Source organism: Lampris incognitus, chromosome 3, assembly GCF_029633865.1.
Source record: "Lampris incognitus isolate fLamInc1 chromosome 3, fLamInc1.hap2, whole genome shotgun sequence".
Classification (NCBI taxonomy): Eukaryota; Metazoa; Chordata; class Actinopteri; order Lampriformes; family Lampridae; genus Lampris; species Lampris incognitus.
The window spans coordinates 57,556,465-57,583,246 of record NC_079213.1 but is presented as its reverse complement, the minus strand read 5'-3'; the positions used below and the strand labels follow the sequence as shown (position 1 = coordinate 57,583,246).

General features: G+C 45.2%; 1 protein-coding gene across 2 annotated transcripts in view; it reads left to right on the top strand.

Moving 5' to 3' along the window:
• The window catches only part of trappc8 (trafficking protein particle complex subunit 8), a 104,429-nt gene that overhangs the window by 14,938 nt on the left and 62,709 nt on the right, over positions 1–26,782 (top strand). The window contains exons 6-9 of one of the 2 annotated variants that reach the window (XM_056276306.1): positions 14,440–14,539; positions 17,460–17,713; positions 20,589–20,704; positions 24,910–25,060. In XM_056276306.1, coding sequence (XP_056132281.1) covers positions 14,440–14,539; positions 17,460–17,713; positions 20,589–20,704; positions 24,910–25,060 — 621 coding nt within the window. Of the gene's footprint in view, positions 1–14,439; positions 14,540–17,456; positions 17,714–20,588; positions 20,705–24,909; positions 25,061–26,782 lie in introns of both variants that reach the window. The other variant, XM_056276305.1, reaches the window with a different exon arrangement.

The following is a 26,782-nucleotide window of genomic DNA, read 5'->3' as shown; positions in this document are numbered from 1 at the left end:
GCGGTTTCTGAGAGGAGGACGCTGTTGAAATTACTTGCCACCATGGACAATGTCTCCCACCCACTCCATGACATGCTGGTTGGACACAGGAGTACTTTTAGTAATAGACTCATTCTGCCGAAAAGCACCACAGAGCGCCACAGGAGGTCATTCCTGCCTGTAGCCATCAAACTTTACAACTCCTCCCTCAGACTCAGACCGTCAGACACTCCTGAGTTAATGGTCATTGGACTGGCCCTGTCGAGTTTTGTTTGTGCTGCTTATTTTGTGCTGCTTGTTGTGTGCTGCGTTAGTGCAGTATAGATAGGGAGTTATGTGCACCACGCTTGTTAATATATTTTGTTCTTATTTCTATTTCTTATTTATCTATCTATTTGTTTCTGTTTCTATTTTCTTATCTTGTATCTTGTTAGTTTTTAGTTATTAGAGCGTGAGTGTCTGTAATAGAACTCAATTTTCCCTCGGGGGTAAATAAAGTATTCTGATTCTGATTCTTTGCTGGCAGTGTTTAGGGATATCAGTGGTGTGTTGGTCGAAACAGTCTATTGTCCAGAGTGAGTCCAAGGTACCTGAAGCAGTCCACCAGTTCCACACTCTCTTTATGGAAGAATGCAGGATTGTGGACTGAAATACAAGAGTTAGGGTTGGTAATGAGTGGCTCTTTTATAGAATACATATGCGTGAATGAGAGGGAGGACAGCGGATTGCTGAGGGAGCAAGGAATAGAGGTGACGAAGGTGTATGAGTTTAAATACTTGGGGTCAACTGGTGAAGAAGAGAGTGCAGGCAGGCTGGAGTGGGTGGAGAAGAGTGTCAGGAGTGATTTGTGACAGAAGGGTCCCAGCAAGAGTTAAAGGGAAGGTTTACAAGATGGTAGTGAGACCACCTATGTTATATGGTTTGGAGACAGTGGAACTGATGAAAAGACAGGAGGTAGAGCTGGAGGTGGCAGAGTTGAAGATGCTAATATTGTCATTGGGAGTGGTGATGAGGGACAGGATTAGGAATGAGTATATTAGAGGGACAGCTCAGGTTGGATGGTTTGGAGACAAAGCAAGAGGCAAGATTGAGATGGTTTGGCAGAGGAAGATGCAGAGGACAGGGAGAGATGGAAACGGATGATCCGCTGTGGCGACCCTTAACGGGAGCAACCGAAAGTAGTAATAGTAATACTCCTGTCTGTGCCCTTGACTGAGGCATGGCAAGATGAACTGGAGTTGGTTCCCAGGTGCTGCGTGGCGGCTGCCCTCTGCTCCTAGCTACACAGCTAGGATGGGTTAAATGCAGCGCGTAATTTCCCCACGGGGTTTAATATAGTATATCAAAATCAAAAATCAAAACGAGCTGCTCTTTTGTCTTAGTGACATTCTGTTGTGGAAAGTTATCGGAGCACTATTGTGTAAAGAGGAAAATGGGAGTGTTGAAAGCAGGGTCCGAAAATAACTTATTGGCTTATTGGCCAAGGGGACTGGTAGATGAAAAAATCTACGGGCCAAGCATATTTTTTACCGGCCAAAATAATTAGTAGCCTTTTTTGTGCCATACATACGTTTTCAGTACATAACAATGAGAGACTAAGATATTGTGTTGAATAAAAGCTTTTAAAAATGTGACAAGAGCAGATCTGAAGCAAAAATATTTTTATGTAAAATTAGTCAATGGTTAAACGATAAAATGTTACAAGTATGATTTCATGTTTTATTTGCAGTATTATTATAACTACTCGAGTGCTCCACATGTCCATCCCTAGTCCCAGACTACTTCTCACTCTACAGCAGCCACTCTCGTTGCACCGTCCATGAAGTCTGGCCTCCTGCTCCTGACAGAGTCTTGGTGCCACAGATCAACAGCACTGGTTGGGTCATACTCCCTGATCTCGGGAGATGACAGCTGCACCATCAGTAGATCCGAGAGTGTGTCTGAGTCGAGGTTGGACCGGCAATCAGTTTTAACCTGTTTCATGGTGTTGAAGCTAGCACACAGCTAACGTTAGTGCAAACAAGGTGTCACATACTAGTGCTAGCTGGCTAACGTTAGCTACAGCCAGCACTTAGTTTACTGTATAAGGATATTTTGAGATGACAACTAAATTCACTTAATCGCACATCCATTCGAAGTTGGAGAGTGGTCTCGCCTTCTTGCCAATGGCATGCACAGTCCTAAACATGTTCTGCATTTTCCTGCTGGTCTGCTCGGACATGGCTATTAGCGCCTTTATGGAGGATGTTGCAAGGAGAGACTCCGATTGAGCCTGAGAGGCATTCATACAGGTAATGTGACATCTGGAGGTCTCATGTTCTTTGATGTTTTCTACCTTCATTATCTTGTTACAGATGACAAATGAATTGCTACGGTTTTTGGCATACTGGCAACAGATGAAGCAACTCATTATCATGGTCTGTGCATTATACTCCAGCTAGCCTCTCGCACACTGCAAAAACATGAGCTTAAATACAAGAAATAAACACTGAATTTGAGGGGAAAAGTACTTAATACTGGGGAAATTATCTGTCCATGCAGCAAGATAATTTTGACAAGAAATCTTAAAATAAGTTGGTTCCAGTCTAGAAATAAGTAGGCTCGGATAGTGTTCAAAGGCTTGAAATAAGAAGGAAATGCTGGTTTTTACATAAAATTACTTAAGATCAGATTTGTTACAGCACAGTAATAAGTGAAATACACTGAATATTAGCGATTTTTTTCCTTCTGATTTTTCCCTTTTTCTCCCAATTTAGTGGCAAATCACTCCCTATTCTAGTTCAAACACCCACCCTCGTACTGTATGCGTTCGCCAACTGCCAGTTATTGCTGCTTCATTGAATCCGGCCATAGTCGGATCTGACGAGGCCGAGGCACGAACCCCGGTCCCCAGTGGACAACTGCATTGACACAAAGCCGACGCTTAGACCGCTACAGCACTGCGTCAGGGAAGTGTGCTCCAGACACAGCCAACACTAAACCATACACGTCAGAGCAGCTGGATGCTGTCAAAAAAATCAAGAGCTGTAAAGATTACTACCAAATTCTTGGAGTTGAAAAAGATGCAAATGAAGCAAATAATTCCTAAGTCATTTTTTGCGTTCTTAATTTTAGCACACTGAAAAAGGAACAAGAAATCAAATCACAAATTTAAGGGAAACTACTTAATACTAGTGGAGTATGATTATTCCGTTACTTGAAAGAAGTTGGCTCATCTTGAAATACGTAGGCCCAAACCTAAAACTAATCCTTAATCCCAGAGCATACATCTTAAAACAGGAAACTTGATTTTACTGAAATCACAACCAGGACAAGTGAAATTTCTATCAACATTATTATTGACAACTCTTTCCAAGTTTGAGCAGTGAAAATCAAAGTGTACTTTCATTTCATGATAGGTGAAGCATGTTGGGCCATTGAATAAAAATGTGTATATATATAAAAGCCTTCCGTCATTCTTAAATCAAGCAATTGAACTTGAGTTTGTGTCACTGAATCTTGAAACAAGTTAGTTTTTGTGAAAGAGAATGGTACAAATTACTACTCTAGCTAATGTAGCTTGTTTTAACAATAAATTACTCAATTGTAAGATTTCCTGACTAATTGAGGCATAAAAGACATATTCATGATCAATTTAAGAATATACCATGAATTCAAAGATACTACTACTACTACTTTCGGCTGCTCCCGTTAGGGGTCGCCACTGCGGGTCATCCGTTTCCATTTCTTCCTGTCTTCTGCATCTTCCTCTGTCACACCAGCCACCTGCATGTCTTCTCTCACCACATCCATAAACCTCCTCTTTGGCCTTCCTCTTCTCCTCTTCCCTGGCAGCTCCATATTCAGCATCCTTCTCCCAATATAACCAGGATCTCTCCTCCGCACATGTCCAAGCCATCTCAATCTTGCCTCTCTTGCTTTGTCTCCAAACCATCCAACCTGAGCGGTCCCTCTAATATAATCGTTACTAATCCTGTCCCTCTCCGTTACTCCCAGTGAAAATCTTAGCATTTTCAGCTCTGCCACCTCCAGCTCCACCTCCTGTCTTTTCGTCAGTGCCACTGTCTCCAAACCATATAACATAGCTGGTCTCACAACCATCTTGTAAACTTTCCCTTTAACTCTTGCTGGTACCCTTCTGTCACAAATCACTCCTGACACACTTCTCCACCCACTCCACCCTGCCTGCACTCTCTTCTTCACCTCTCTACTGCACGCCCCGTTACTTTGGACAGTTGACCCCAAGTATTTAAACTCAAATGCCTTTGTCACCTCCACTCCTTGCATCCTGACCATGCCACTGTCCTCCCTCTCATTCACGCATAGGTATTCCGTCTTGCTCCTACTGACTTTCATTCCTCTTCTCTCCAGTGCATACCTCCACCTCTCCAGGCTCTCCTCAACCTGCCCCCTACTCTCGCTACAGATCACAATGTCATCCGCGAACATCATCGTCCATGGAGACTCCTGCCTGATCTTGTCTGTCAACCTGTCCATCACCATTGCAAACAAGAAAGGGCTCAGAGCCGATCCTTGATGTAATCCGACCTCCACCTTGAACCCATCTGTCATTCCAACTGCACACCTCACCATTATCACACTTCCCTCATACATATCCTGCACCACTCCTACATACTTCTCTGCAACTCCTGACTTCCTCATACAATACCACACCTCCTCTCTCGGCACCCTGTCATATGCTTTCTCTAAATCTACAAAGACACAATGCAACTCTTTCTGGCCTTCTCTATACTTCTCAATCAACATTCTCAAAGCAAACATCGCATCTGTGGTGCTCTTTCGTGGCATGAAACCATACTGCTGCTCGCTGATCATCACCTCTCCTCTTAACCTAGCTTCTATTACTCTTTCCCAAATCTTCATGCTTTGGCTGATCAACTTTATACCTCTGTAGTTGTTACAGTTCTGCACATCGCCCTTGTTCTTGAAAATCGGTACCAGTATGCTTCTTCTCCACTCCTCAGGCATCCTCTCACTTTCCAGGGTTGTGTTAAACAATCTAGTTAAAACCCTACTGCCATCGCTCCTAAACATCTCCATGCCTCCACAGGTATGTCATCAGGACCAACTGCCTTTCCACTCTTCATCCTCTTCATAGCTGCCCTCACTTCCTCCTTGCTAATCCACTGAACTTCCTGATTCACTATCCCTACATCATCCAACCTTCTCTCTCTCTCATTTTCTTCATTCATCAGCCCCTCAAAGTATTCCTTCCACCTTCTTAGCACACTCTCCTCGCTTGTCAGCACATTTCCATCTCTATCCTTGATCGCCCTAACTTGCTGCACATCCTTCCCAGCTTGGTCCCTCTGTCTAGCCAATCGGTACAAGTCCTTTTCCCCTTCCTTAGTGTCTAACCTGTCATACAACTCACCATACGCCTTTTCCTTTGCCTTTGCCACCTCTCTCTTCACTTTACGCTGCGTCTCCTTGTACTCCTGTCTACTTTATTCATCTCTCTTACTATCCCACTTCTTCTTTGCCAACCTTTTCCTCTGTATGATTTGCTGTACTTCCTCATTCCACCACCAAGTCTCCTTGTCTTCCTTCCTCTGTCCTGATGACACACCAAGTACCTTCCTAGCTGTCTCCCTCACTATTTCTGCAGTGGCTGCCCAGCCATCTGGCAACTCTTCACTACCACCCAGTGCCTGTCTTAACTCCTCCCTGAGCTCCACACAACAGTCTTCCTTCTTCAACTTCCACCATTTGATATTCGGCTGTGTCTTCACTCGCTTCCTCTTCTTGGTCTCCAAAGTCATCCTACAGACCACCATCCGATGCTGCTTAGCTACGTTCTCCCCTGTTACCACCTTGTAGTCTCCAATCCCTTTTAGATTGCGCCTTCTACATAAGATATAGTCCACCTGTGTGCACTTTCCTCCACTCTTGTACGTCACCCTGTGTTCCTCCCTCTTCTTGAAATATGTATTCACCACAGCCATTTCCATTCTTTTCGCAAAATCGACCACCATCTGTCCTTCCACATTTCTCTTCTTGACTCCATACCTTCCCATCACCTCCTCATCCCCTCTGTTCCCTTCACCAACATGTCCATTGAAGTCTGCTCCAACACCATTCTCTCCTCCTTGGGTACCCTCTCCACCACGTCATCCAACTCACTCCAGAATTCTTCTTTTTCATCCATCTCACACCCAACTTGCAGGGCATATGTGCTGATAACATTTAGCAATACACCTCTGATTTACAGCTTCATACTCATCACTCTGTCTGACACTCTCTTCACCTCCAGCACGCTCTTGACATACTCTTCCTTCAGAATTACCCCTACCCCATTTCTCCTCCCATTCACACCATGGTAGAAGAGTTTGAACCCACTTCCGATACTCCTGGCCTTACTCCCCTTCCACCTGGTCTCTTGCACACACAGTATGCCTACCTTTCTTCTTTCCATTATATCAGCCAGCTCTCTCCCTTTACCAGTCATAGTGCCAACATTCAAAGTTCCAACTCTCACCTCCACATGCCTACCCTTCCTGCTTTCTAGCTGCCTCTGGACATGCTTTCCCCCTCTCCTTCTCCTTCGCCCAACAGTAGCATAGTTTCCACCGACACCCTGCTGGTTAACAGTACCGGTGGCGGTCGTTGGTAACCCGGGCCTCGACCGATCCGGTATGTAAATCTTATTTATGATCCGCATATTTGATTTGGCAAAGATTTTACGCCAACCCTCCCCATTTGTCCGGGCTTGGGACTGGCACTAAGGATGCACTGGCTTGTGCATCCTCAGTGGCTGGGTTCAAAGATAGAAACCAGTAAATAACTTTTAAAACAAGATAATTAATCGCATATTTCCTGATCTAAGATTTTAAATCTTGGCAAGCACAGAAGAATTTGCAGTGCAGCTCCTTTATCGTCATCCCTCCACTTTTCACTAAACTTTCTTTTTTTCAGTTTGGTGGTGATGGTGGCTTCTTCCTCCTCTTCCGGGCATGGTTGTCTTTTTCATAGTGGTTTTGCGCCTTCTAAATATCGCCACATAACTGGTGTTGCTCGCTAACGTTAGTTAAAAGAATAGAGTAGGCTAGTACCGAGTGTGACGGTGCTGCTGTCATTGTTCCTCTCAAGTGTGTGCGTAATGTTACCCGCCAGTAGCGTGTAGCAACATTCTAATATAGTTTGATTGGTTAATTTCTGTTATTGTTGTTGCTATGTTATTGTTCTAATGCACTTTGGTTGGTTAATTTCTGTTATTGTTGTTGCTATGTTATTGCCGTTGCTAAGGAGAGAGAGCGAGAGAAATGGGGGGGGGGTTAAGTGGTTGGATTTCACTTTTTTTGTTACTTGCCATGTGGCTGGTAGGCTTCTGAGATTTATCGCCAATCAGAAAATCTACTCGCATTTGGCGGGTGGTGAGTGTTAATTTCGGTCCCTGGTTGAAAGGCTGCCACAGAGTTGCTTTTGAGGAGTGCAAGTGTGGTAGTGTCATCTGAGCATTTTAAGTATGTGGCGGTGATGGGTAAGGGTGCAGTCATTGTGTAGAGGGTATACAGGAAAGGGATCAGCACACAACCTCGTGGAGCTCCGGTGTTGGGGATGATGGTGGAAGATGTTACAGAGCCCACTCTGTTTGTGGTCTGTTGCTGAGGTTATTTAAATGGTTTACTCCTTTTTTTATACTTATGACCAATGTCTGTTTCTTCATAACATGTACAGAATTTAACACCGATTCTGTTTAATGGTTAATTAACGCAGTACCCATTAAATTGAATTACCCCAATTGGGCAGTTGGCACATTCCTAGAATCCATCTGTGGACATGGATTTTAAAGTTTAACACTGGTCGATGTGGAAATGGTGGGCAAACTTGTGATCATAAAGAAAAAAAATATATCCTTATGGATTTTGTATTTTGTATTTTTTTTTTCAAAATTTAAGACGCAGTTCACCCCACACACATCGGTGGATCTATGTTGATTGAATGAAATTGAATTTGAGGTTTGTCTCGACTTTAAAGTATGTTCCCCACAGGTAATGGATTAATTACCATGACAGCATTCTGCTTTTCTCTCAGCCCTGTTCTTCATTTACAGTGCATCCGAAAAGTATTCACACCCCTTCACCTTCCCCACATTTTGTTATGTTACAGCCTTATTCCAAAATGGATTAAATTCTTTTTTTTTCCTCATCAATCTACACACAATACTCCATAATGACAAAGTGAAAAAGGTTTTGTAGAAATTTTTGCAAATTTATTAGAAATAAAAACTGAAATATTGCATGTACATAAGTATTCACACCCTTCGCTATGACATTCAAAATTGAGCTCAGGTTCATCCTGTTTCCACTGATCATCCTTGAGATGTTTCTACATCTTGATTGGAGTCCACCTGTAGTAAATTCAATTGATTGGACATGATTTGGAAAGGCAGTCACCTGTCTATATAAGGTCCCACTGTTGACAGTGCATGTCAGAGCAGAAACCAAGCCATGAAGTCAAAGGAATTGTCTGTGGACCTCTGAGACAGGATTGTATCGAGGCACAGATCTGGGGAAGGGTACAATTTTTTTTTTTACAGCTTTGAAGGTCCCAAAGAGCACAGTGGTCTCCATCATTCGTAAATGGAAGAAGTTTGGATCCACCAGGACTCTTCCTAGAGCTGGTCGCCCAGCCAAACAGCAATCGGGGGAGAAGGGCCTTGGTCAGGGAGGTGACCAAGAACCCGATGGTCACTCTGACAGAGCTCCAGTGTTCCTCTGTGGAGATGGGAGAACCTTCCAAAAGGACAACCATCTCTGCAGCACTCCACCAATCAGGCCTTTATGGTAGAGTGGCCAGATGGAAGCCTCTGTTCAGTAAAAGGCACATGACAGCCCGCTTGGAGTTTGCCAGAAAGCACCTAAAGGACTCTCAGACCATGAGAAACAATATTCTCTGGTCTGATGAAACCAAGATTGAACTCTTTGGCCTGAATGCCAAACGTCACGTCTGGAGGAAACCAGGCACCTCTCATCACCTTGCTAATACCATCCCTAAAGTGAAGCATGGTGGTGGCAGCATCATGCTGTGGGGATGTTTTTCAGTAGCAGGAACTGGGAGACTAGTCAGGATAGAGGGAAAGATGAATGTAGCAAAGTACAGAAAGATCCTTGATGAAAACCTGCTCCAGAGCGCTCAGGACCTCAGACTGGGGTGAAGGTTTACCTTTCAACATGACAACGACCCTAAGCACACAGCCAAGACAACAAAGGAGTGGCTTCGGGACAAGTCTGTGAATGTCCTTGAGTGACCCAGCCAGAGCCCAGACTTGAACCCCATTGAACATCTCTGGAAAGACCTGAAAATAGCTGTGCAGCGACGCTCCCCATTTAACCTTACAGAGCTCGAGAGGATCTGCAGAGAGAATGGGAGAAATACCGCAAATATAGGTGTGCCAAGCTTGTAGCTTCATACCCAAGAAGACTTGAGGCTGTAATCGCTGCCAAGGGTGCCTCAACCAAGTACTGAGTAAAGGGTGTGAATACTTATGTACATGCAATATTTCAGTTTTTTATTCTTAATAAATTTGCAAGAATTTCTACAAAACCTTTTTCGTTTTGTCATTATGGGGTATTGTATGTAGATTGATGAGAAAAAAAAGGAATTTAATCCATTTTGGAATAAGGCTGTAACATAACAAAATGTGGGGAAAGTGAAGGGGTGTGAATACTTTCAGGATGCACTGTACCTGCTTGACTGACCCTTAGAGATAGGGTGAGGAGCTCGGACATCCGGAGGGAGTTGGAGTAGAGCCGCTGCTCCTTCGTGTCAAAAAGAGCCAGTTGAGATGGTTCAGGCATCTGATTAGGATGCCTCCTGGGTGCCTTCCTTTGGAGTTTTCCGGGCACAGCCAACTGGGAGAGACCCTGGGGTAGACCCAGAACTCACTGGAGGGACTAAATGTCCAATCTGGTCTGGGAACGCCTTGGGATCCCTCAGGAGGAGCTGGAGGGCGTCACTGGGGAGAGGGATGTCTGGAGTGCCGTACGTAGCTTGCTGCCACCGTGACCCGACCCCACAGAAGCGGCTGAAGATGAATGAATGAATATTTTCATATCTTTCAAGGATTGCTATGTGAATCAAAGACACTGATGAGCTTAAAAAATGCTGTGCCCTCACCATTAGTAAGGATGGGCCTTTTGCCTCCTTTTTATTATACACTTCATATGGTTGAGGTTGATCTGACCAACTATGAGGATATTTTGGCAATATAACTGGATGTCCAGGCCAGATGAAAATAAGGTCGGTCGGTTGGCATCATCAGCTATGATGTTGGCTGCTGAAAAACATGCTCAACAGTCCACCATTGCTCTCTCCTCACATCCTCTGATGGCTTCTGTTTAATCCATTTTCGTCCAGTTTGAGATTTTGTCCACGTACGAGATTGCTGGTCTGCCTCGTCGCCTTTTGCCTTCAACTTTGCCTTGCAGCATATTTTTCATAATACTGCAGGTCTTATGACACATATCATGGCCGAAATATTTTAGTTTTCGTCTCTGAATGGTCGACAGAAGGACCATATTTGTTCCAAGCTGCTGTAGCACACTTTCATTTGTTCACTTTTCTATCCAACCTATTCTCAAACGGTGGCAAAACCACATTTCGTCAGCACTGATTTTCTTTTCATCTATTTTACGCAAAGTCCATCCTTCACTTTCGTAAATCATGACTGGCCATACCACTTGTTTGTAGTGTCTTCATTTTCAGGTTGGTTGAGATGGAGCAATCTTTCCATAAGTTATTTAGTTAGATCATTCGTTGCTTTGCCATCCCGATTCTCGTTTTGTTGTCAGTAGTACACGAACCATTTGCCGTTTTGATCGAGCACAGATACTTGACATTTTCTACGCTTTCTAAAGCCTCGCTTTCAATACACATTTTATTGTCTTGATTTCCGCCAATGTGCATGACTTTGGTTTTCTTTGCATTTAACTTTAGACCAGCTACTGTTCTGGCTTGGTTGACATGATCCAGCAAATTCTGCATATTAGTGTGTGTTTGATGCGAGTGCCGTGTCATCTGCATAGTGAAGATTTGTGATAAGTAAGATAAATCGCTAGCTTTATGCTGTAATGACTCTCTGTTGTAATGTTGTAATGGCTAACTCTGTGTTGTAGCTATCTAATGATGCCGATGGCCAGATATGTGGTCTATTTAACGTTAGCTAGCTAGCAGGCAATGTTGTCTACCCAAGCTGTGCTTTAAATTTGTTAAAACCACCTTCTTTTTAAATAGGTGTCTGAAATTCAAATTTGACCAGAAATGTAAAGCGCTTTGAGTGGCTGTTGCAGCTAGAAAAGCGCAATATAAAAAGCAATTTGATTGATTGATTGAACCTGTCCACCTACTTTGATGCCAAGCTCTTCAATTTCAGCCACTCTCATTATCTGCTCTGTGTACTCACTTTAGAGATGAGGCGATAGAATGCAGCCCTGTCTTACACCCTTTTGGATTGGAAAGAATTCACATTGTTGATTATTCCATTTGATAGGAGCTTGCAGATTTGTGTATAAACTTTTGAGTAATATAATGAGGTGTATTGGGAAACCCATGCTTACCATGGTGTTGAAAAGGTGACTCTGCCTTACACTGTCAAAAGCCTTGCTGTAATCTATGAAGGTCAAAAATACTTTTTCCCCTACTTCTCTTTCTATTAGCACCTGAATTGTGAGTAACATATCAGATGTGCCCCTGTTTTTTTTGTCGCCTTTAAATAGACCTGCACTGGGCAGCAATTGTGTAGTACCTGCAGCTGGCGGATTAGCCAAACTGTCTAGCCAACGGTAGCTTTAGGACAACAGGAGGTATGATGAAAAACTCTAGTATCTGGTATCCTGCGAGCAGAAGGCAATGTTAAACCACTGTCTATTTTATTACCGAAAACCCAAAATATGCTTAACAGCATGAAAATAAAGTCATGGGATGAAAACTCAAATCAAAACATTTCTGCAGAAATTTTCCTATAGCAAAATATTCTCTGTCTGCTCTTGAAGGGGGAAAATTTCAATTTGCTTTAGTTTTGCAATTCCGGACAAGGGAGACCAGTGGCGTACAGTAGTTCTGATTGACTGGCTCCTCGAGCATAAAAGAGCAAATATTTTTATATAGTGAATAGCAGTCTACATAGGATGTAATTTGAATCCACATGGTTATATCAGTTTCATTCACAATAGCATGATAGACTTACTGGTTCCTACAGCAATGTGAAAACAATGTATATGCATTACATGAAATACTGTCGGGTTTGGCCAGGGACATACACTCACCGGCCACTTTATTAGGCACACCTGTCCAACTGCTCGTTAACGCAAATTTCTAATCAGCTAATCACATGGCAGCAACTCAATGCATTTAGGCATGTAGACATGGTCAAGACGATCTGCTGCAGTTAAACCGAGCATCAGAATGGGGAAGAAAGGTGATTTAAGTGACTTTGAACGTGGCATGGTTGTTGGTGCCAGACGGGCTGGTCTGAGTATTTCAGAAACTGCTGATCTACTGGGATTTTCACGCACAACCATCTCTAGGGTTTACAGAGAATGGTCCAAAAAAGAGAAAATATCCAGTGAGCGGCAGTTCTGTGGGCGAAAATGCCTTGTTGATGCCAGAGGTCAGAGGAGAATGGCCAGACTGGTTCGAGCTGATAGAAAGGCAACAGTAACTCAAATAACCACTCATTACAACCGAGGTATGCAGAAGAGCATCTCTGAACGCACAACACGTCGAACCTTGAGGCAGATGGGCTACAGCAGCAGAAGACCACACCGGGTGCCACTCCTGTCAGCTAAGAACAGGAAACTGAGGCTACAATTCGCACAGGCTTACCAAAATTGGACAATAGAAGATTGGAAAAATGTTGCCTGGTCTGATGAGTCTCAATTTCTGCTGTGACATTTGGATGGTAGGGTCAGAATTTGGCGTCAACAACATGAAAGCATGGATCCACCCTGCCTTGTATCAACGGTTCAGGCTGGTGGTGGTGGTGTAATGGTGTGGGGGATATTTTCTTGGCACACTTTGGGCCCCTTAGTACCAATTGAGCATCGTGTCAACGCCACAGCCTACCTGAGTATTGTTGCTGACCATGTCCATCCCTTTATGACCACAGTGTTCCCATCTTCTGATGGCTACTTCCAGCAGGATAACGTGCCATGTCATAATGCTTGAATCATCTCAGACTGGTTTCTTGAACATGACAATGAGTTCACTGTACTCAAATGGCCTCCACAGTCACCAGATCTCAATCCAATAGAGCACCTTTGGGATGTGGTGGACCGGGAGATTCGCATCATGGATGTCCAGCCGACAAATCTGCAGCAACTGCGTGATGCTATCATGTCAATATGGACCAAACTCTCTGAGGAATGTTTCCAGTACCTTGTTGAATCTATGCCACGAAGGATTAAGGCAGTTCTGAAGGCAAAAGGGGGTCCAACCCAGTACTAGCAAGGTGTACCTAATAAAGTGGCTAGTGAGTGTAGACTGGTGTTCTTTGCATAAACAAGAGTAGTTGGCATATAGAAAGGACAATCGTCTCAAGGGTTAGGGCCCAGACACACCAAACTGACATCAGAGAACTAGCGGCGACGAAGGCCAACTGTTGCGTTGCCTCACGTTGCCTTCATCTGGGCCAAAAAGTAGCATTTGAACACACTGCAAAGACTACAGCCAATGGCCAGCTGGCATGTACGTTCTGTGCCTGCGTGAGAAGAAAAGTTCTTGAAATGTTCAGGTGAGATGAAGACAAAAAATGAGAAGAGCCTTCTGTGGGTGGCCTCTTGACTTTGTCATTTGCTTGCTTGTGTAGCTTCTGTTTCTCTTTTCATACACTGATTCACTAAGTTGAACAGCCAATCAGTGATCGCTCTCACCGACGGCCTCTGCCGCCGATTCAACATGCTGAATCAGCCGAAAAGCTGCCGACAGGAGTTCGGCTAGTGCCAACGGTGCAGGACACACTGCAAAAACTAGGGTCATAGACGCTCAGCGACGGACCAACATTGGCTGATGGTCAGTTGGCCTGGTGTGTCACGGCCTTTAGAGGAAGACTCCTATTTGGAGTAATTATCAAGTGGCAGATAACTCAGTAAGGCTGAAATTAAGTAAACCCTTATGTAGAGAGATACTCAGAACTTGGTGCCTTCCTGTCTGAAGGAAAACCTTGACTATAATGCAGATGATAAAAATATACTTCTACACTGCCAACAAAATGTCCTTGCAGTATGTACAGTAGTAAAGAGACAACTATTCCAGCACAGTTAAGTGAGCCCTCACATTGCCATGTGTCACTGCATTAATGATTGTGTGCTTACTAATGGAACACTCCTTACTTTGAAGATGCTTAATGTGAATGAGCAGTTTGTTGCTGATTTTTTATCTATGATAACACTGTTAATATAAATGTGCCATTTAAATTAATGTGATCACTTATTGTTCCAGGACTCGGTTGAGGAGCCTGCTCCAGCAGTGGTGAACAGGGCTGCCATTGAAAATAATGTCGATGCAGTTGAAGTGGTTTGGCACGATTCAGCTGAGAAAGGTCAGTTACAAGCAGGTCTTTGCTGGAATATTTTTCTTTTTCCCTCTTTTGTCCACATCAACATTTTGGGTGCATACTTGATGGAATTTATTTTGAGTCAGGATGGCAATTGGCTGCTCATGGACGTCATCCATGCTGCTTTACGCAGGTTAAGCTCACTCGCTCATTCAGAATGTTTGAAAAGGGTTGGTTGAGGTATCCTCATCAACAACTGCAACATTTTTACCAAGTATTTCTGTCCTCTGCTGGCATAAGGCTGGCTTTACAAAAATTATCCAGAGCGTTTCTTCCGTCTGGCTTGCATCACAGGATGCAACAGACACGGCGGCCTTAATCCCACAGTTACCACACAGTCCATAGCACGAGAACCTTGACTTCTGAGAGAGAGAGAGAGAGAGAGAGAGAGAGAGAGAGAGAGAGAGAGAGAGAGAGAGAGAGAGAGAGAGAGAGAGAGAGAGAGAGAGAGAGAGAGAGAGAGAGAGAGAGAGAGAGAGAGAGAGAGAGAGAGAGAGAGAGAGAGAGAGAGAGAGAGAGAGAGAGAGAGAGAGAGAGAGAGAGAGAGAGAGAGAGAGAGAGAGAGAGAGAGAGAGAGAGAGAGAGAGAGAGAGAGAGAGAGAGAGAGAGAGAGAGAGAGAGAGAGAGAGAGAGAGAGAGAGAGAGAGACAGACAGACAGACAGACAGACAGACAGACAGACAGACAGACAGACAGACAGACAGACAGACAGACAGACAGACAGACAGACAGACAGACAGACAGACAGACAGACAGACAGACAGACAGACAGACAGACAGACAGACAGACAGACAGACAGACAGACAGACAGAAGGGCAGCGAGTTGCAAAGCTTTAAGGAAGGTTTAGGGACTGTTTTCGTTGACAGGACATAAGCACTGAGAGCTGGACCCTTCCAGAAATGGATAATAAGGATTATGATCAAAATAAAGGCAAATTAGCAGTAATAAGTAGTGGAAGATTATGAGAAAAGGTGAGATTTCACTTTGAATTAAAAAAAAAATTTTTTTGTTTGCTTTCCCTTTCTCCCCAATTGTATCCGGCCAATTACCCCGCTCTTCCGAGCCATCCTGGTCACTGCTCCACCCCCTCTGCTGATCCGAGGAAGGCTTCAGACTACCACATGCCTCCTCCAATACATGTGGAGTCACCAGCCGCTTCTTCTCACCTGACAGTGAGGAGTTTCATCAGGGGGAGGATCATGCTATTCCCCCCAGTTCCCCCTCCCCCCTGAACAGGCATCCCGACCAACCAGAGGAGGCACTATTGTAGCGACCAGGACACACACCCACAGCCAGCTTCCCACCCACAAACATGGCCAATTGTGTCTGTAGGGACGCCCGACTAAGCTGGAGGTAACAGGGATTTGAACCGGCGATCCCCATGTTGGTAGGCAACAGAATAGACCGCTACGCCACCTGAACGCCCTCAGTTTGAATTTGAAGGAGCCCAGACTCTCTGTTGACAACAGGGAGACTATTCCAAAGTAATGGGAAACGAGAAGAAAAGGCTTTGCACCCTGCAGAATTTTTCAGCTCTGGGGACAGATGAGGTCTTAATGATATTTAGCATTGGGGCTCCCAGGAGCAGCCATAGTTCTTTGAAATGTTTAGCAAGATAGGGGAAGAAATGTTTTAAGTGAGACAGACTCAACTGGGGGGAACTGGGGGGATAGCGTGATCCTCCCACGTGCTACATTCCCCTGGTGAAACTCCTCATTGTCAGGTGAAAAGAAACGGCTGGTGACTCCACATGTATTGGAGGAGGCATGTGGTAGTCTGCAGCCCTCCCAGGATCAGCAGAGGGGGTGGATCTGAGATTGGCATGGCTCAGAAGAGTGGGGTAATTGGCTGGATATTAGGGATTCGGGAGAAAAACAGGAAAAAATACAGATTCCTTGTAACAAAAAGTGTATTACCTTATAAAATGTATTAATATGATTAACTATTGAACCATTAGTGTACCAATGAGGATCATATTTTACCACCTTTGTTAATACCCGCAAATTGCATGGGACCTGCAAAAAGAGCTATTAGGGATTCATTAACTAAGGTGGAATATTATCACTGAAGTTTATGGTCCAGATGAAAAACACACAACATGCGTGTCTAGTCAGTCTGCTACAGTAGAATTTCCCCAGATGCTCTGGACTAGATATCACTCCTGCAGCAGCAATTGTAACTCAAACAAACAAAACTAAATTGAAACATTTAAAGACACAAGAACAAAAGACTAACGTAGCAATATTGACATTACAAGGAGAACTACTGGTGTCATTTTTTTATATGTATATATATTTAGGCACGGCACGGTGTCGCAGTGGTTAGTGCTGTCGCCTCACAGCAAGAAGGTCCTAGGTTTGAACCCCGGGGTTGTCCAACCTTGGGGGTCGTCCCAGGTCATCCTCTGTGTGGAGTTTGCATGTTCTCCCCCGTGTCTGCGTGGGTTTTCTCCGGGTGCTCCGGTTTTCCCCACCATCAAAAAGACGTTCATGTTAGGGTTAATGCTCCTGTCTGTGCCCCTGACCAAGGCATGGCAAGATGAACTGGAGTTGGTCCCCGGGTGCTGCACGGCAGCTGCCCACTGCTCCTAGCTACACAGCTAGGATGGGTTAAATGCAGGGGAAGAATTTTCCCACGGGGATCAATAAAGTAATAAAATAAAAAACATATATGGATTTGGGCGGAAAACATGTACTATATGGCCAGAATAAATTAACAAGTTGAAAAGGGGGCAAACTGAATTCAAGTGAAAAAGTATATGTTTGGGTAAGTTACTGACATTCAGCATGCTTCTGTGACTGAAGGTGTGGCTGTTGCAGAACAAAAGAAAAACAAGATAAAGTGGCAGGGCATCGTGGGTACTGTTGCAAAGAATGAAAGTAGATTTGGCCCTTTTCCCAGCAGATGGCGTACTCAACTGTCTGGACAGGCATCCCCTTCAGTTGGACACGTCAAGTGATCCAGGGAACCTAGACACCCTCAGGATTATGACATCTGAACAGAAGAAAAGCACCGAGGGTCAAGCTGGAGCAGCAACAACCCATGGCGCCTGTTTGACCCTCAGTGACCATGACCGTATTAGACAGTTCGTCCAGGAGTTCACCTTCAGGGGCCTGCTACCACACATAGAGAAAAACATTCGACAGCTTAATGACCAGGTACACTCCTACAAACACATACGTGCATGATTTTACTGTGATAGACACACACAGGCATGCATACAAGCACACCATATAGAACACCTAAACATACTGTAACATCCATGAGACACTATTGCAGTGTTTTTCTTCCTTATATTAGGATCAATAACAAGAAATTAGAATCAAGTTCCTGTCAGCAAGGTAAAAGTGTAGGAATGTTTTCTGATATCGGGAGGAGTCTGTTGGCCAAGATCCTAGCCAGGGCTTTCCCTGTGGTGGAAAGCAAGGAAATGCCATGGTAGTTTCCGCACTCAGCTTTGTCCCCCTTCTTAAAGATAGAGATAATGAGTGTGTCCCTAAGTTTCACAGGGATTTCTTCTTTTGCCCACATTTTAAGTAGCAGGGTATGGATATGTCTGAGGAGTGTAAGTCCACCTGCCCTCAGTACGTCTACTGGTATTCCATCAGGACCAGCAGTCTTGTTGATTTTAATCTTCCTGATGGAGTTGTGGACTTCTCTTAGACTAGGTGGTGCTGTCATATTCTCCTCTAGGGGTTGTTGAGGGAGTTGTTGGAGGGCATCCATTTCAGGGCTAGAGTCCCGGTTTAAAAGGTCCTGGTAGTGCTCTTTCCACATCTCTGTGATTGACTTGTTGTCTGTTAGCAGTGTGTGCCCATCTTTGGATTGAAGGGGAGTTAGCCGGCGGTGGCTGGGACTGTATATTGCTTTAGTAGCATCGAAGAAGCCTCTGGTATCCCCAGCATCTGCAAGGTGCTGGATCTCAAGGGTCTTTGTCCGCCACTGTTTCTTCGATTCCCTGGCCCAGGTTTGGACAGCTGATTTTGCTGTTGCATGGACAGCTCATTTATTTTGGTAGCAATCACATTTTGGTTGCGATCACAGAATAGTAAGATGGCGACAGATGTACTCTTAGCCCTCCCGCCCCTCGGTTCAGGGATGGTCGTTCCCTTTTCACATAGATGGCCTCTTTGACTCCCTATTCAAACCAGTATTCCTCCTTATCAAGGATATGCACATCCTCATCCTTGAAAGAGTGGCCACTGGCCTGTAGATGGTGTAGACCAGCGTTTCTCAAGCCTCTCCTGGAGGACCACTTGTCCTGCATGTTTTAGATCTCTCCCTGCTCCAACACAGCTGATTTAAATGATCAGTTTTGTTATTAGGCAGCTTTGGGAGCTCATAACGAGTTGATCATTTGAATCAGCTGTGTTGGAGCAGGGAGAGATCTAAAACATGCAGGACAAGTGGTCCTCCAGGAGAGGTTTGAGAAACGCTGGTGTAGACTGTGGAGTCCTGGCCTGACGTGTTAGCTCGTCTGTGTTGTGCCATCCTCTTGGCCAGCGTCTGTTTGGGTTCTCTGATGTACAAGTCACGGCAATCCTCCCGGCACTTAACAGCTACACTATATTGTTCTGTTTGTGGCAGGGGACCCGATCGTTGGGGTGGACCAATTTCTGGCGCATTGTGTTTTGGGGTTTGAAAGCAACTGAGATGTGATGTTTGAAAAATACATATCTCAATTGTTCCGAAACTCTCAGCATATACGGAATCACCACTGGTTTACGCTTGGCCAGCTGTTATCCTTCCCCACTCTTCGACCAGCTGGTGCACTGTTTGAGCATCTTCCTGGCTTTGACAAACGCCCATTTAGGGCTGATCCTAAATGGGTGTTTGAGGGGGGGGGGGTGCAGCAGCCAAGAATCTCCTCTGCCTCGGTCCCAGGGCTTAGCAACTGATCATACAACCACCACCTGTGTGCCAAGTTGTGATTAGGGGCTGCCAGACTTCACTGTCCTGCCCCCGCAACATCTTCCTGATTGCCACAGGGCTTTGAACCAGAATGTTTATGGGTTGATTCCTTTGCGGGAGGATGCCTGTGTGTGACAGCTTTTTATGTGGAGAGGCTGATACGCCTGCAGCCACCACACTGTCCTTGGCCAGGGTTGGCCAGAGTCCAGTGGCATGAAGAGCCAAGATGATTGGGGACCACCTTATGTTGCAGCCTTCATTTGCCTTCACTGCCTCTGTGACCTGGAAACATCTTCCACCAGTTTCACCATTGAGGTCTGTGTTGGATTGTGCTGTCTGGAACCTTCCCATTAACCTATATGCCTTGGGCGACCCTACCAGCAGCCAAGCTACGGATGGCATAGCTGTTGGGATCATTATTACACGCAAGCTTCTCCACCACAGCAAGGTGGCAATCCAGGAGAATACACGCATGTGTATGCACACAGACAGCTGGGAGGGCAAGAGGACAGTTGATTACTCTGACTGCTACAGGGAAGAAACATTTCTTGTGGCATGACCTTTTGGTCTTGATGGACCTCAGCTGCTTGTCAGAGGGCAGAGTCTCAAATAGGTAGTGTACAGGGTGGGACGGGTCAGCAACGATCTTCCCTGCGTGCCTCAGGGTCATATCATCATCATCATCAGTTCTGTAACCTATGGAGGTCGTAGGAGCACAGCTGATGCTTCAACAGGTTGAGTCATCATGGTGTTTCAGTAGGGCGAGCACCTGGTGGTCCCTATCTCCTCTCCAGGTAGGGATGGCCGTTGGTTCACAGAGGAACTCATCCGCCCTTTGACAGGTTTTGTTTTTAGTCCTGCTGGGTGTGCCGGTTTAGTCGCCGACGGTTGCAGTTTAATGTTGTACCCAGGACGTAGGGTCATATACACACAAGCATAAATGTGAATTTCTGTGGAGAATGCTGTTCTCACAAAGTAGACATGCCTTTATTTTGTTGTTTACTAAATTATTTTAGCTGAAACTTTTGTGTTTATTCAACAAAGGTTTTCCTCTTTCCCTTTGACCCTGTTTGTTTCTTGTTTATTTACCCCCTACCTCCATCCACCAAATATGTTCTATAGTTGGTGTCCAGGAAAGGTCTGAGCCGATCTCTGTTCTCGGCTACCAAGAAATGGTTTGGCGGCGGCAAAGTTCCAGAGAAGAGCATCAGTGAATTTAAAGGCACAACTGGCCTTCTGTAAGCTCATTACACTCAATAACACATATAGTCACAGGGAGACTTAGTACTTCCACAAACCTACACAATCTGTAATAACATCTCCTCTCCTCTTTTTAATGAAAGCTCGGGTGTACGGAATGGCTCAAAGTCAATGGTGCCCTTCCTGACAAACATTTGTGCATCACTACTCTTAAGTCATCCATTTAACCCAAAGCCAAGGTGAATGTAAGAATTTCAGTTGAGGGCGTCCGGGTAGAGTGGCGGTCTATTCTGTTGCCTACCAACACGGGGATTACCAATTCGAATCCCCGTGTTACCTCTGGCTTGGTCGGGTGTCCCTACAGACACAATTGGCCGTGTCTGCGGAAAGGAAGCCGGATGTGGGTATGTGTCCTGGTCGCTGCAGTAGCGCCTCTTCTGGTTGGTTGGGGCGCCTGTTCGGGGGGGGCGGACTGGGGGGAATAGCGTGATCCTCCCATGTGCTACGTCCCCACTGTCAGGTGAAAAGAAGTGGCTGGTGACTCCACATGTATGGGAGGAGACATGTGGTAGTCTGAAGCTCTCCCAGGATTGGCAGAGGGGGTGGAGCAGAGACTGGGATGGCTCAGAAGACGGGGGTAATTGGTCAGGTACAGTTGGGCGGAAAAATGGGGGAGCCCCCCCCCAAAAAAAAGAATTTCAGTTGAATGTCTTATATCTTGTGTTTTCTTCTTGTTCTAATAATTATGCTACTACTACTACTACTACTTTCGGCTGCTTCTGTTAGGGGTTGCCACAGCGGATCATCCGTTTCCATTTCTTCCTGTCTTCTGCGTCTTCCTCTGTCACATCAGCCACCTGCATGTCTTCCCTCACCACATCCATAAACCTCCTCTTTGGCCTTCCTCTTTTCCTGTTTCCTGGCAGCTCCATATTCAGCATCCTTCTCCCAATATACCCAGCATCTCTCCTCCACACGTCCAAGCCATCTCAATCTTGCCTCTCTTGCTTTGTCTCCAAACCGTCCAATTTGAGCGGTCCCTCTAATATAATCATTCCTAATCCTGTCCTTCTTCGTCCCTCCCAGTGAAAATCTTAGCATCTTCAACTCTGCCACCTCCACCTCCTGTCTCTTCGTCAGTGCCACTGTCTCCAAACCATATAATATAGCTGGTCTCACAACCATCCTGTAAACCTTCCCTTTAACTCTTGCTGGTACCCTTGTGTCACAAATCACTCCTGAAACTCTTCTCCACCCACTCCACCCTGCCTGCACTCTCTTCTTCACCTCTCTACTGCACTCCCCGTTACTTTGGACAGTTGACCCCAAGTATTTAAACTTATATGCCTTCGTCACCTCCACTCCTTGCATCCTGATCATTCCACTGTCCTCCCTCTCATTCATGCATAGGTATTCCGTCTTGCTCCTACTGACTTTCATTCCTCTTCTCTCCAGTGCATACCTCCACCTCTCCAGGCTCTTCTCAGCCTGCACCCTACTCTTGCTACAGATCACAATGTGATCCGCGAACATCATCGTCCATGGAGACTCCTGTCTGATCTCCTCCGTCAACCTGTCCGTCACCATTGCAAACAAGAAAGGGCTCAGAGCCGATCCTTGATGTAATCCCACCTACACCTTGAACCCATCTGTCATTCCAACCGCACACCTCACCATTGTCACACTTATCACCTGTCACCTACATATCCTGCACCACTCCTACATACTTCTCTGCAACTCACGGCTTCCTCATACAATACCACACCTCTCTCGGCACCCTGTCGTATGCTTTCTCTAAATCTACAAAGACACAATGCAACTCTTTCTGACCTTCTCTATACTTCTCAATCAACATTCTCAAAGCAAACATCGCATCTGTGGTGCTCTTTCGTGGCATGAAACCATACTGCTGCTCGCTAATCGTCACCTCTCCTCTTAACCTAGCTTCTATTACTCTTTCTCATATCTTCATGTTGTGGCTGATCAACTTTATACCTCTGTAATTGCTACAGTTCTGCACATCACCCTTTTTCTTGAAAATCGGTACCAGTATGCTTCTTCTCCACTCCTCAGGCATCCTCTCACTTTCCAAGATTGTGTTAAACAATCTAGTTAAAACCCCACTGCCATCTCTCCCAAACATCACCATGCCTCCACGGGTATGTCATCAGGACCAACTGCCTTTCCACTCTTCATCCTCTTCATAGCTGCCCTCACTTCCTCCTTGCTAATCCACCGAACTTACTGATTCACTATCTCTACATCGTTCATTCATCAGCCCCTCGAAGTACTCCTTCCACCTTCTCAGCACACTCTCCTCGCTTGTCAGCACATTTCCATCTCTATCCTTGATCGCCCTAACTTGCTGCACATCCTTCGCAGCTTGGTCCCTCTGTCTAGCCAATCGGTACAAGTCCTGTTCTCCTTCCTTAGTGTCTAACCTCTCATACAACTCACCATACACCTTTTCCTTTGCCTTTGCCACCTCTCTCTTCGCTTTACGCTGCATCTCCTTGTACTCCTGTCTACTTTTTTCATCTCTCTGACTATCCCACTTCTTCTTTGCCAACCTCTTTCTCTGTATACTTTGCTGTACTTCCTCATTCCACCACCAAGTCTCCTTGTCTTCCTTCCTCTGTCCTGATGACACACCTAGTACCTTCCTAGCTGTCTCCCTCACTATTTCAGCAGTGGTTGCCCAGCCATCTGGCAACTCTTCACTACCACCCAGTGCCTGTCTTACCTCCTCCCTGAGCTCCACACAACAGTCTTCCTTCTTCAACTTCCACTATTTGATCTTCGGCTGTGTCTTCACTCACTTCCTCTTCTTGGTCTCCAAAGTCATCCTACAGACCACCATCTGATGCTGCCTAGCTACGTTCTCCCCTGTCACCACCTTGCAGTCTCCAATCCCTTTTAGATAGCGCCTTCTACATAAGCTATAGTCCACCTGTGTGCACTTTCCTCCACTCTTGTACGTCACCTTGTGTTCCTCCCTCTTCTTGAAATATGTATTCACCACAGCCATTTCCATCCTTTTCGCAAAATCGACCACCATCTGTCCTTCCACATTTTTCTTCTTGACTCCATACCTTCCCATCACCTCCTCATCACCCCTGTTCCCTTCACCAACATGTCCATTGAAGTCCACTCCAATCACCACTCTCTCCTCCTTGGGTACCCTCTCCACCACGTCGTCTAACTCACTCCAGAATTCTTCTTTCTCATCCATCTCACACCCAACTTGTGGGGCATATGCGCTGATAACATTCAGCAATACACCTTCAATTTCCAGCTTCATGCTCATCTCTTTTTCTGACACTCTCTTCACCTCCAGCACGCTCTTGACATACTCTGCCTTCAGAATGACCCCTACCCCATTTCTCCTCCCGTTCGCACCATGGTAGAAGAGTTTGAACCCACCTCCGATACTCCTGGCCTTACTCCCCTTCCACCTGGTCTCTTGCACACACAGTATGCCTACCTTTCTTCTTTCCATCATATCAGCCAGCTCTCTCCCTTTACCAGTCATAGTGCCAACATTCAAAGTTCCGACTCTCACCTACACACGCCTACCCTTCCTCCTCTCCTGCTGCCTCTGGACATGCCTTCCCCCTCTCCTTCACCCAACAGTAGCATAGTTTCCACCAGCACCTTACTGGTTAACAGTACCGGTGGCAGTCGTTGGTAACCTGGGCCTCGACCGATCCAGTATGGAAATCTTATTTATGATCCGCATATTTGATTTGGCAAAGATTTTATGCCGGATGCCCTTCCTGACGCAACCCTCCCCATTTGTCCGGGCTTGGGACCGGCACTAAGAATGCAGTGGCTGGGTTTTTCTAATGATTATGCACATCTGTGTAAATATGTAAAAAAAGAAAGTTGTGTGTTATGCACGTTTTTTTCATGATAGAAGAGGGGAAAGGACAGCTCTGAAGTTTTGCATTCCTAAAGGAACAGAGGCTCTATCAGTGTTTAGAATGTTGACATCATCACAGAAAAAAGTGTTCAGGAAAACTTAAGTATAGCTTTTTGTGATTGACAACTTGAAATAAACTGGTGTGCAGGTCATACTCTTTTGCAAATAGTGTTTTTACAGTCTGGCACCAGCGTAGCACTTGCTTGTGTTCCTTCTTGTCATCTAGGTTTTTGGTTTGTATCTTTAAAACAGAAGTTCACATGAACTAATTTCAGTGTTGTTCTTTTTACTGAATTTGAACATTTGTCATTGTGGTGTTAGCTATCCCCAGGAAGCTCCAGAGCTGCAGATCAGGAAGATGGCAGACCTTTGTTTCCTGGTGCAACATTATGAGCTAGCCTACAGCTGCTACCACACTGCTAAAAAGGACTTCCTGTCTGACCAGGCCATGCTGTATGCTGCAGGAGCACTGGTAAAAGCACCCACACATGCAAGCTGTGTTATGTTATATTTTGCAAGGTTAATTGACCAGGGCACACTAAAGCATAACCTGTGATATTGCCACAGGAGTAGTGGTGAGAATTGGTGATGGCAACAAGTTTCCCGTGCTTCCTTGCCGACCTAGAGCCCAAGTTTTTGAATTCAAGTCACATGCATGTCCCAGTGAAGCCAAATTAATTCAAGGGTTTTATTTCATTAGAAGAAATTGTATAATGTGTTTTCTTAGTTATGTTCCTACTAAGCAAGGCTCTCAATTGCCCCTCAGGAATGACGTGAGACAGAAAACACCCGAGAGTTTTGCCAAAAACTCTCCCTGCAAAACCTTGCTGAACTGGAGTATTTAAACTATTATTAAACATTAGCATTTGTCCCGGTGTCTGCCCCCCCCCCCCCGGCTGATCTGGGGAGGGCTGCAGACTACCACATGCCTCCTCCAATACATGTGGAGTTGCCAGCCGCTTCTTTTCACCTGACAGTGAGGAGTTTCACCAGTGGGACATAGCGCATGGGAGGATCACGCTATTCCCCCCAGTTCCCCCTCCTCCCGGAACAGGCACCCTGACTGACCAGAGGAGGCGCTAGTGCTGCGACCAGGACATATACCCACATCCGGCTTGCCACCCACAGACACGGCCAATTGCGTCTGTAGGGACACCCGACCAAGCCAGAGGTAACACGGGGATTCGAAATGGCGATTCCCGTGTTGGTAGGCAACGGAATAGACCACCACGCTACTTGGACGCCCCCGGCATGTAGTCTTTTATGACAAAGTTGACTGGAACAAATGCACTGAAGTGTGACTAATTGTCAGTGAAGAAAAGGGATACAGCAGACATTGTAGTTAGATAATTTCACACAAGGAAGGAGGACAGTACGGTGAAGCATTTGTTACACAATGGTGTAAACCTGAAACAATGAAAAGGTTTGGATGTCTCTTCCAGACATAATGGCACCCCCGGTTCAGCTAACGCCAGTACCGTTAGCACCTCACCCTCGAATACAACACAAACGGCACCCTTCCAACTTTTATATGGCAAGATAGGGAATGATCTTCACATTCTACACTTCTCTTCATTGTGAGTTGATGAAGCAATATCATCCCTGCTCCATTTTATGTCCAACAAGCTCCTAGTTGGGGAAACTAGTCAACGTTATAATAAATAAGCATGGTGAGATGATGGGAGTCATGGTGGCAAGATTTGTAATTAAGAGGTTACATTCCTTCCCAACATTCCAGACCCCTACATTTAGGTAGGCAGAATGCAAAGTTGATATCCGCCATTTACAGGGTATTTATTTATAGCCTGTTACTATATACAGTATACTGTAGAATTCTGGCTATAACTTAATTTTACAGTCTGTCTATTAGAGGTAAATTGGAAAATAATTGTATGTAGTTATTGGTATAATTAGACAGCAGTTATTGATTAAAAAGCAATGTGAAAATTCATGCATGTTGCAGTACAAATTAGAGGCTTATTGCTAGTCGTTATTGGGCGTTGTTATTATGGAAAGTAAAACAGTAATAGCTATTAATAGAGTTATATAACATTGACACTGCAGTGAAATTACTCTTAATTTGTCATATGTTACAGGTAATTCATACTCTTCATAGCTGCCCTCACTTCCTCCTTGCTAATCTACCACACTTCTTCTCTCTCATTTTCACACTGCACTGTGGCCGCCCACTCTT